This window comes from Antedon mediterranea, chromosome 5, assembly GCF_964355755.1.
Source record: "Antedon mediterranea chromosome 5, ecAntMedi1.1, whole genome shotgun sequence".
NCBI lineage: Eukaryota > Metazoa > Echinodermata > Crinoidea > Comatulida > Antedonidae > Antedon > Antedon mediterranea.
In genome coordinates this window covers 25,093,363-25,106,116 of record NC_092674.1, presented here as the reverse complement: position 1 = coordinate 25,106,116, position 12,754 = coordinate 25,093,363, and the positions used below count along the sequence as shown (strand labels likewise).

General features: G+C 31.7%; 1 protein-coding gene across 1 annotated transcript in view; it reads right to left on the bottom strand.

The window, feature by feature from the left end:
- Positions 1–920: 920 nt before the first annotated feature.
- The window catches only part of LOC140049849 (scavenger receptor cysteine-rich domain superfamily protein-like), a 43,005-nt gene continuing 31,171 nt past the window's right edge, over positions 921–12,754 (bottom strand). The window contains exons 22-24 of the mRNA XM_072094799.1: positions 7,293–7,361; positions 7,031–7,115; positions 921–5,396 (exon numbers count right to left, since the gene is read on the bottom strand). Of these exons, the coding sequence (XP_071950900.1) occupies positions 5,249–5,396; positions 7,031–7,115; positions 7,293–7,361 (302 nt within the window). The 3' untranslated portion in view covers positions 921–5,248. The remainder of the gene's footprint in view (positions 5,397–7,030; positions 7,116–7,292; positions 7,362–12,754) is intronic.

The following is a 12,754-nucleotide window of genomic DNA, read 5'->3' as shown; positions in this document are numbered from 1 at the left end:
CATTTTAAAATATATTTTGAGCGTTGCATAGTAAAATGCCCTGAAAGTGTCATGTGTGTTTGTTTGACATTTACGCCTTAATGTCATATAAAATCACTAAAGACAGGTAGGCCTACATAAAAGTTGATTAAGCGTGGTTCCCACAAGAACGCAACGCAACGACGACGTAGTGACGCAAAGTGGTGTATTGCAAGTGGGAACCGACGACGAAACAGTGCTGCAAACACAATTATAAAATGCATTTGCTTTTATTGCGTAGATTGCGTTACGTTGCGTCGCTAGTGGGAACCAAGCTTTAAGACAGCTAAAGGCCTACATAAAAGTTGATTGGAAAGATGGTGGCGCGCTTTTTCTCTGCTTCACAAGTCACGTGTGAGACGTTGATAGCTTGACGATTAGAATTCGTCGTAGGTTGACGTTTTAATTCACAGTCCGAAGTAAAACGATAAATCATGATTTTAGTACAGCAGTCCAATAACTAATTCAATTCGAGGAAATAATAAACAATTTGTCAAAATCGATCGAAACTACGGAAGAAATAATCGTAACGAGATTCAAATTCAACATTATCTTTGGCTAAAAATATTCAACCCCCGTTGCAGTAACATTTGCTGCTTAGATAATACTTAGTTTAATAGGTAAAAACTGACATAGTGAAATAGGGAAATCGTTATTTCAACCAAAAAGCTGTATGGTATTAAAAAAAAATAATAATATCATCAGCAGCATTTAGTACGCGTACGTAAATTGTGCGCATAAATCGTAAATTGTGCGCATTTTTTAATAGGTAAATTTCTAGCGAATCGAAGCCGTTTGCTAATACGTGCAAACAGAACGCTCGATTCGCACGAATATTCGACTAGTGCAAAACAGGCAGGTGAAGAGTACAACAAGACATCACTACAAATCAAATATCAGAATAATTTGCATATCATTTTAATAAATCTAAACGGGAGTTAAAGGAATTTATAAAACTAATTAAAACTATTGTTATCCGTACGTTTTTCTCTAAAATGTCTAAATTATATTGCAATTTAACAGTAAGCAAGCTGGTTTCCACTAGATACGAAAATCAAGAACTTAGACGCAATGTAAGCGATTCGAATTTCGTGCGAATCGAAGCCGTTTGCGACATAATTTTGATTGGTCAAATGCACTTTACTCCTTGCATTGTGTCCTAGTGGGAACTAAGCTTTAGGGTTGGAATGGTATTTTTTAACTATATACATTTTTATATATTCCACTATAAGTAAACATATTGGTATTAACAATATTTAGCCTGTAAAGAAATACATGTCAATTAATTAATTAATGTAAATTAGAAAATAACAATATAGTACATTATTCATTGCTAAGCAATTTTAAAAATACAATAATTATGTATGTTATACAAATACACTGATTATAATGTGTGAATATAAATAAAATGAATTAAAGGCTCGTTTCCATTACGATAATAATTGAAAATTAATTTCAATATCGTGTTCACACGAAGGCAATAGCAATCACTTATCCCATCATACAGAAATCAACCTAATGACGTCACCAATCAATAGCATTTGAAATAAAGGCCCGTTTCATTACGATAATTGAAAATTAATTTTAATATCGTGTTCACACGAAGGCAGTAGCAATCACTTATCCCCTCATACAGAAATCAACCAAATGACGTCACCAGTCAACAGTAATACAAATTGTAGCAAATATTATTGATATTATTTTTTCCATTTCATTGTTGAATTAACTATATAGAATACACTACACAAGTCAGTTATATTTTACCACAGTTCATACTCAATGCGTGTTCTAAAAAAGTGTACTTAAAAATACAAAAAATACTCATAAATATTTAATACAAAGGTTATCGCATCAATAATTAATAGTTTAGATTGTCAAGGTCTAAGCGACGACAAAAATAATACTGTATGAAATAATACTACATTGATAAATAAAAATTAATTCACTCAAACCCTTATTATTAAAAAACTACTGATAAGCATGGGTTCGAACTCACGTATATCACACAGTATTTGGTTCTCTTTGTGAACAATTCCACGAAATATATAATTATATATTTTTAAATGTTGCAGTACCCGCTGCTTTACATGTGTTTAATCTCACTCAACATCTTAAAAGCTGAAAATTCTTATGGTCTTTGGTTCGAATTCAACAACCTATCTCACAATCATAGCTATACGTATAGTATTTAGTACCATTTCAGATTGGGTTATTACACTACTAAAGCGACAGTCCAACTAATAAAATCAATAATTTTATGTAAAACAATCTATTTAAATGTCTTCATAACAATGTTTACTTAATTTAATTCATGACATTTCTAAAATGGGGCACAGTAAATTGTCTGGAACTACAAAATGTTTATCATCATTGTATGATTTAAAACATCACGAAAAAGGTTCGAATTATGCAAATTTAGATATTTGATTTAATACAGAAAATAAGAGTCAGGCAGGACTGAAAACATGTGCATATCTTAATATTTGGAATGTTAAAAAAAACTAAAAAATTGATTCCCCTACATGGGATGTAACAATAGGGTGGGGGGGGGGAGCAATCATAATACAACAGAATCTCAGTGACCCCTATCTGTGGCTACTTTTCAAAATTTAATGTGAAACATACAAAAAAAAGAATGCCCAGAATAAGTAAAGTCCGACTTTTTCATTTTAAAATTATTACTTCATTTCTTTCTCTTTTTAATTGTAATAACAAATTAATGAAACTTCCGACATAAAACTTGCTTTTAAAGCTTGCACAGTACTTAATTATATAAAAAGGTATTAAAATGTTAATTAAATACACCAAGACACATAGTAATTGCATAGAATAATAATTAGTTTCATATAAAAAATGTACATATTAGAAATTTCAGTTTCAATAGTCACACCATGAGTATGATGAATCAAACACATGCGATGAAGTTTGTACCTCATAGGGCCCGTAACAGCACATAGTTAGGATGACATGTTAGCCCTTATACAAACCCATTGCACATACACATTTTTATGACTGTAACTTTCTGCAATTGTTGGTTTTATTGTAATGTGAAATGGCCTTCTGAAAAATTGCATTTTTTTTACCTAGGTTAAAGGTCAAAGCCTCAAAAAGTGCAATTACGTGACTCCAAAAAGTCAACCCATATACCGACTTAAAGTTTGTTATAATGATACTTTGCGGAGGTTGTTGGGACAACCCAGATTTGTTAGTGCGAGCAATTTGTTTGTGGAAAACAATATTCCATCATTTTATGAATATTTGAGGATTTCGACTTTCCGATTTCTTACAAGAATAATGAAAAGCGAAAACAGAATGTTAATTTGTATATATAAATATTTGTTGATGGATTCAAACATGAACTACAAATGGAGAGAGGCATTATATACCAATACATAAAAGTTTAGGTCCTTTCTCCTTCATCTTTTTTTTTTGTAATGTATTATACCATTATGGACAGCTGAAATAAAAGTTGAATTGAATTGAATACACGGGCCTTGCGTCCTGGGACAGTAAATTACCCCATATGGGATACGGGCCTCGTCTTCAAAAGGTTAAGGGTGGTTAGAAAATGCAAGGTTCCCCAATAATATTATTTAATTTTGGTTATCTGTCATTGACTAATTAGTAATTATTAAAAACTTCTTTACATATAAAATCACACACAAATATCACAGCGTAAAAAAAAACATTCGATGTTTCATTCACTCAACTCATCATGAAAATTCATTACAAAAATTTGAAATGCACAAAAACTAATATATTTTTAAAATATCGTTTTCTATAAAATTATGTTCCGGCTTAAAAATGACAAAAAGAAATCCATTAGTCATAAAATAAAGATGAATTTATCATCGGAAGGCACGTTGGTGTTAAAAAAAAATTTTTGCTCATTTGATATCCAATTTCTGAAGAAATTAAGCCATAAAAGACGCAACCTGTCACAACGAAGGCCATACATGGATATAAGATCTTACGCATGAATAAATGCAACTACCTTCAAATCACAACTTATGGAACTATTTTTCTTAAGCGTAAGCATACCATAGATAAACTGGAATAACTTGGCTTTACAGAATGAGCTGTTACGCAGTTTGTTAAACATATTGAACATCGCAAAATATAATCACCAATCATATATAGTATACCATAAATTAAGGCACTATATTTTTCTAGCGTAAGCATACTATGATTGAACTGATATTATTTGGCTTTGTAGGATGTATGTGACTTTTGTTAAGATTGTTTGCGCGTGGGCGAGTATTCTACTACTAAAGCAATTTTGCTTTACTTTTTACAACTGAAGACTGTGCTGACTATCAAAGATAAAAATCAGAAACATAATTACGGTTATGTAAATAATAATTCAATTTGATTTGGGACATTTTTATGAGAAATACATATTTTGTAGCATTAGTAGTTACTGTATTCTTATTATGAATTATGAATAATTTAGTAAATATTTAAAATGTTGGTATAGCTCGTGCAAAACACCTTCTGTGTTATATTGTACTAATACTGACATAGTTTACGCACAGTTTAGAACCAATCATGTGCAAACTACTAATCATGATATTGTAAAATTAGTGCATAAGGAATAAATTAATAATGCATAAAAATATTGCCCTCTGGTAACTATTGCATTTATTATTGACTCTGTTTATGTCGTATAATTATACTAATTGTTATGTGTTCCAATTACACTAATTGCATATTAGAATCCATTCTTTCATAGTAATAGTCTGATGCCTTAAGTTAGTCAGGCGGACATTCATGTGAACAACTGCTCAAGAGCAAAGTTGTAAAGGTTAGTGTGGAAGCCAATCAAAATCTTAAAGCATCTGTGCGGTTATAGTACAGTATGTAGGCCTACTATAGCAACTTGCCTCACAACAATCTGATGATCATGATATTTTGTGTTCAAAGTTTACTGTAACTGAACAATAAACCCCTATTTGGGGGACACCTCTATTAAGGGGTGACTTTCCCGTGAAACAAGAGGCAATATTTAGGGCACATCAATGTTAAGGTGTAGGATGGGTAAATAATGGATGTGGCCTTGCCCTATTGAATGATTCAGCAATCTACAAATAAATAAAAAAGCCCAGCTAAAAATAAAAAGTATTAGTGGGCAATCTGAAAGAACAATAACTGATTTAAAATCAACATGATGCTGCTATATTTAAATTGTTAAAACGCATGAAATTCAACTTTGCGAAATTCAGCTTTACCGCTACGCAGGCCAGGAGTTGTCGTTGGTGTCTTGTTCCTGTAACGCCGACTCGTGCTGTTGACTAGTGACGTCATGGCTTAGCAACTGAAGCTCACCCTCATTGTCTTTCCTGCCTGCACAGTTGAAACGAACTGGTTTGCAATGTAACCTGAAATATGTATAATTGTTTATGTCATATACAGTACATGTTAATTATTATCAAAATGATCATGATCTGAGATTTATGCAAATGAGGGAATAGTCCATTAATCTTCTTTGATTTTGTGACAAATAATTACAATTCTACTCCTGTGTAAACATCAAATTGATTTACATGCAAATTTAAATTTTCAATCCAATGATTTTGATGTTGATGAACATGTTGATGAAGTTGACTATGTTGACGATGATGACAATGATAATGATGATGATGTCAATGTAGAAAGTGTGACATTGGAGATGATGATAATGATCATGATGTCAATGTTGAAGGTGTGATATTGGAGATGATGATAATGATCATGTCTTCAATGTTGAAGGTGTGATATTGGAGATGATGATAATGATCATGTCGTCAATATTGAAGGTGTGATATTGGAGATGATGATAATTATCATTTTGTCAATGTTGAAGGTGTGATATTGGAGAAATGATAATGATCATGTCTTCAACATGTCTTCAATGTTGAAGGTGTGATATTGGAGATGATGATAATGATCATGTCTTCAATGTTGAAGGTGTAATATTTTAGATGATGATAATGATCATGATGTCAATGTTGAAGGTGTGATATTGGAGATGATGATAATGAACATGTCATCAATGTTGAAGGTGTGATATTGGAGATGATGATAATGATCATGTCATCAATGTTGAAGATAATGATCCTGTCTTCAATGTTGAAGGTGTGATATTGGAGATGATGATAATGATCATGTCATCAATGTTGAAGGTGTGATATTGGAGATGTTGATAATGATCATGTCGTCAATATTGAAGGTGTGATATTGGAAATGATGATAATGATTATGTTGTCAATATTGAAGGTGTGATATTGGAGATGATGATAATGATCATTTTGTCAATGTTGAAGGTGTGATATTGGAGAAATGATAATGATCATGTCTTCAACATGTCTTCAATGTTGAAGGTGTGATATTGGAGATGATGATAATGATCATGTCTTCAATGTTGAAGGTTTAATATTTTAGATGATGATAATGATCATGATGTCAATGTTGAAGGTGTGATATTGGAGATGATGATAATGATCATGTCATCAATGTTGAAGGTGTGATATTGGAGATGATGATAATGATCATGTCATCAATGTTGAAGGTGTAATATTGGAGATGATGATAATGATCCTGTCTTCAATGTTGAAGGTGTGATATTGGAGATGATGATAATGATCATGTCATCAATGTTGAAGGTGTGATATTGGAGATGATGATAATGATCACGTCATCAATATTGAAGGTGTGATATTGGAAATGATGATGATGATTATGTTGTCAATGTTGAAGGTGTGATATTGGAGAAATGATGATGATCATGTCTTCAACATGTCTTCAATGTTGAAGGTGTGATATTGGAGATGATGATAATGATCATGATGTTAATATTGAAGGTGTGATATTGGAGAGATGATAATGATTATGATGTCAATGTTAACTGTGTAATATTGGAGATGATTATAATGATCATGTCTTCAATATTGAAGGTGTGATATTAGAGATGATGATAATGATCATGTCGTCAATGTTGAAGGTGTGATATTGGATGATAATAATAATGTCCCACCTGTTGGCTCTTTTCCTGATATCATAAATTACTAACAATATTAGAATTAGTAACAAAAGACTTGCCATCAACCACATTATGGAATCTGCAAAAACAATTATCATGCGAATAAAAAAAATATACATGGCACAAAAAACAACAACAAAAAATCTTAACATACAGTAGTCATGTTGTAACAAATCATTCAATTCAAGGTGTTTTCTCAAGCTACCACAATGTAAAGCTTGTAAAAAATGTGATGTGCCCATATATGGATACTTACGACTATCATTGCCAACAACTGGTGCTGTTTTTGAGTCAGAAAAATCACTCTTGTTGTTTTCAACATCCTCTACAAAAAGAAAAAAAACATACTTTATATTATTCATTTGATTAGAAATATACAAAGATTTGATATAATATTATTATTACACAGGTTTAATTCAAATTTAATTTAATACAGGCAATACATTCCTCATCCTCTATTTTTTCACACATCCAAATCGAGGAAGAAATTCTACCCTTAGTTGACAACTGTGGTTTCAAGTTCACCAACAGCAATGAACACGTTGTAAACTGATAAAAACCAAAATTCAAATGTTCTAATGAGCACAGCATAAATCTCTCAAAATCTAGGTTCCATGATTACTCAAAAAAAAATAAATAAAATTTAGGTATTGGTATATAGTAGAAAAATAAAACAAATCCTATGGCATGTGGCGCAGTGTGTTGGACGTTGGACTACTGATCGTGAGATCGAGGTTCGAATCCAACTCTTGCTGCATTGCTTGTATCCTTAGGCAAGATACTTGACTTACGTTTGCCTCTCTCCACCCAGGTGTATAAATGGGTACAGGTTAGATCAAGACATAACTTTGCGCCGATTACTAGCTGCGTTATGGGAGTATGTTTCCATACTGTTATAGCTATGGCTACTATCATATTTCTATAGATTTATTTTTCAGTTAAGTTTAACTTTTTTTTAGTATAAACTTGTCCGAATAAATTTAAATTTACAAAATGGTATCATTACTTATTAATAAATAACCATTCCTTGACATAATTGTTGTTATTTTGATATGCAGTGAGTCGGAATAAAGTAATAAAATCCATGATAAACCAAAACAACAAAATTTTCCAATAAATATCATTGTCCGATTTTGAAATATTGCCTGTCTTAATAACAATATAAGAACTAGCATGGAATGGATTTGCCAACATAAAAATATGCATTATTGGTTACGGAATGTATAAGCTTTCATATAAGTGGTTTTCCACATATATCATAATGATATTTGAGCATTTCAAATAGAACAAAAATAATGGTACACAATCACAATGTGCAATGGACCAACTGCAATATGTATTTACACTACACATATTTTTTAGGCTTTAATGTTGCATTGGATATTATTATTTAATGCTTTTTTTGTGTATAGTCATTTAATTCTCGCAACCATTAATGGCTATCGGCTTTATTCTGATGAAAGTTGCTAAGAATTGTGGCAACAATGGGATGAATTGGCCAATGACTTATCATAAAATATATATAATTTATTTCGTACTACTTTACTTCCTATAAAAAGGGTTATAATACCTTTCTTTATTATTTACTCTGAGAGTTTTAATGTACACGTATTACCAGTTTGCGGTCCATGGGCTTTTGTATTATTATGGTATTGTTTTATTATGTAATTATGTATATTATTTAAGGAGCTTTGTATCTATAATGCTGTATATGTACATTTGAATGCGAAATAAAGAATAAATAACTAAAACTATTTATACTGTAATGCTTTTAATGATTTTAATTTAACATTATTTTCATGTTTATGTTGTGCTGTTGGCTACATGACCTTAAAGGTTGCATAATTATAGCAATTTACTTTCTCTAACTGGAAATCTCCCTAGACTCATTGGTCCTAAATTGTTTTTTTTAAATAAGTCAACAACTTAGCTGTCAACAGCTCCTATTTTCATAAAAAATGACAGGCAAGATGGGAAAAAGTTTTTTCTTTTCATAGAGGATCTCAAGCTGTTATTCAAAATCAAAATTTTTGAAGTAAGGTAATTTAAACTTTAATTTAAAAGCACTAATGCTGTTAACAGATACATTCTTATATAGCACACATAAGCAAGCTCTTAAGCAAACTGCACATTATTACCCTGGAAAGTTTTTGGATCAAACACGTATGGACACATACTCCCATAATAACGCAGCTAGTAATCAGAGCAAAGTTGTGTCTTTATCTAACCGGTAACTATTTTATACACCTGGGTGGAGAGAGGCAAACGTAAGTAAAGTGTCTTGCCTAAGGATACAAGCAATGCAACAAGAGTTGGATTCGAACCACGATCAGTAGCGTATAACAAACTGCACCACACGCCCTTACATATGGTCTACTAAGCTTGCCTAGACATATCTTTTCAACAAACATCAATAAAAGCTGCACAATTTAATTTCAAAAAGTGGCCATAAATTGTAATAATTTTACATAATAATTGTATGATTCCTTCAACTTGAATGTGTAGCTACATTTTAATAGAATAAATGAATAATTTGTCAAATTCACTTAGTACTGTAAAGTCAAGGATCATGACATTATTTTGTTTAAAAATCGGTTAAATGAAAGCGGTTATAAAATTGTTCGAAAGGTCTTTTTTGTAAATAATTGATTAAAAAGTACATCATCAATAGACAATGAATAAATGAATGTCATAAGAAAAAATGTCATTTAATTAATTTTTTATCAACTCTTTAATGTCAAGATAGTAGCCAGAAAAATGACATTATAAGAAATGTCATAGCGTCTTAACAATTGTTGGCTAGGGGCAATTCAGAATCAGATCAACATTTATTTCTTCCACATAAAATAAAAAATATCCTCATGATTAAAAATAATGAGTAGCAAAAGCGATTTCAGAGATGATAAGGCATAAAAATAAGAAAAACAATGAAAAATTGTAATATGAAGGAATACTCAAAGAGTAACGCTGATGAGACCAATAGATATATTAAATTTGGGTTCATGATTGTTTTAGTTTGGAAAAAAATAGCTAAATTGCTTTGCCATCCATTTTCTAAGTGGTACATGCTATAAGTACAATTGGGCTCGGTTGCGTTTTGGATGGGAGATAGTGGCGGGTGCTGTATATACCAGAGAGTGATGGTGTAATGATAATATCGGACTAGCATGTGATAGGCATGGCTTCGAGCCTATCTGTACCATACTAATTGCATCCTTTAGACAGGATGCTTTACATTGCCTCATCCTTCAGATGGGACATGAAGTCGTTGGTCCTGTTTACTTAATAGTGCACATTAAAGAACACTATTCGAAAAAAGAGTAGGGGATTGTCTCCCGGTGTGCTGATCTGGTAGGCGCTACACTGCTGGCTGCTGTGGAGGAGGGCCTATTCCGAATTTTCTGTGTTTCCTTGAGGATGAAGAATAATACATTTAACAGCCTTAAAATTACTTCAGTAAATATTGGGGTGATTTTACTTGCCGTATAAGATTTCTAATTTATTTAAATTCTAAAAGCAAAACAATTTTAATATACCAAATTATTAAATATGATAACAAAAATATTTAGGTACTGAAAAGCATACATTTGTTTTAATTGAACCATTTACAGTACTTGGTGGTCCCTTTACAAGGACCAGCCAAGACGCTAGGAACCAACACAGTTTCTGAGGGAAAAATAAGTACAGTATCAGTGCAACAGTATATATACTTTTAAAATAATGGTTTACGTTATTTTCTGTATCTTATAATATGTAATGTAATTATTTGTAATTCCACACAGTGAAACATGAGATATGAATATAATTATATACAAATATATATACATCATATAAAAATGTATGTAAGTTCTTGAACCTTGAAAAGTAGATATCATATGAACTAACGACGATGAAAATGAGCCAGTTTATAGGTTATTATATTACATATGCTTTTGAAAATATTATCATAAGTCACAGCAGTCATATTTAGCATTTCGAATGTAAATTTCTACAGAATGGTATTTCTACTTTAGAGTTTGAAAAGCGTAAATAATTTATGATTGTCACTGCTGGGAATTTTATATTTTCATCTTGGCTTGATTTTCAATAAAAATGTAAACTCGACACTGGTTTTATTATAAGACTCTTGATTCTGTAACTTAATAGTTCTTGTAAAATTTTTTTTTTTAAATTCAAATGTTCAGAGGTTATTACTTTTTGACAAATTTTATATTCTGTAAACGAGAGATGACCGGGTTGTGATCAGGAACAAATTGTTTTCCCTCAGTAATTAATAAAAATATGTAAAATTAGTATTCCGAACTTTATGAAAATTCACCTGATTCTCTGTAGTGTATCTTTATATGGTATATATATACATATTCCAGTATCATAGGCAAAATACAGTTTCACATATATGTAGCACATGTGACAGCAGCATGTAATTCTATGATTCAGGCTATAGTTTAGGCTTAATGGCTTATACATGTGGCATTGTGTCACAGAATTCTAGATACAGTACCGAGAATTGTATAGAAAATTTAACAACAATATGACATTGTCTCTGCTCATACACGCAGAAACACTTTTTTAATTTACTTCTAATAAATTTAAGACAATTATGCATTTCGGCCTACAGTAGGAGTGGGCAGGGAAGGGTCATCTTACCCACATTTTATCATCAATATTGACTGTCTCTGCATTGTAATACCAAAGAAAGATTTAAAAGTGTTGATAAAATTTACACTGATGGATGTGGATGTGAATTTTAAATTAATGGTGCTTGAGCAATCAAACCCTCAGGATCCGATTTAAGCTGCTTCCACATTGCGCCCGGATTCGTTCCAGGGACCTGAGAAAAATATCAAGGAAAATGATTTCATTGGTAAAGGATCATTCCCACCAATTTTGTACGATTTGAATCTATACCCGATTCGGGCTCCAAATTCGTAGCGATGAAGAAGCCATTTGTTTTCTGAAATCTTACAATTTTTTTTGTCCAATCAGCAGCTCCCTTGACGGATAACCAAATTCGTGCTCGATTTGAAAGCACCCTCAACTCATTTTTCTCAGTGCGTCGGACCGAATTCGAGCGCGATGTGCAATTAGTTTTAAGGGTATTCATTGAAAAAGTCATGCAGATTTATAATGGATTGAGAAGTCTCAATTATGCCAACTCGTTACTACGACGCAGTATTAACACATTTGAATCAGTCCATCTGGCAATGTCCTACTGTAGCATTCCATATCCCATCATTAATGCAAACTTTATTAACTATTTTGAATCGAAGTCTTGCTTGACTAATCCGTTACATTATACAATATCAGATGCATTTAAAAACGCAAATTAAACTTGTTGAAAAAATAGGAATTAAAATGTATTTATACATACGCTGCACATTTAATGCACTGATGCACGGTCATAAAATTGCAGAGAACTCATTTCAACTTTATCGGAAGAATCATTTTAAAACTAACTTTAGGGCATAGTTTTAATTGTCATTATTGGTTTATTTTTTGACAAATAACATCGCTGCAAACTAATAATCAACATAAAATTAACCTTGTTGATCCAGAGGAAATAGACTCCTGCCTCCAGGCTTTGTTTAATATTCATTTTGTTTTGCACAGACTCTGTCACAATATTTGTGATATTTTGAAAGTTTAAATATTGTGTTTGTTTAATATCATTTGATGAAATTCGTCCTATATGAACTCACAGCACGGCCTACCATAATA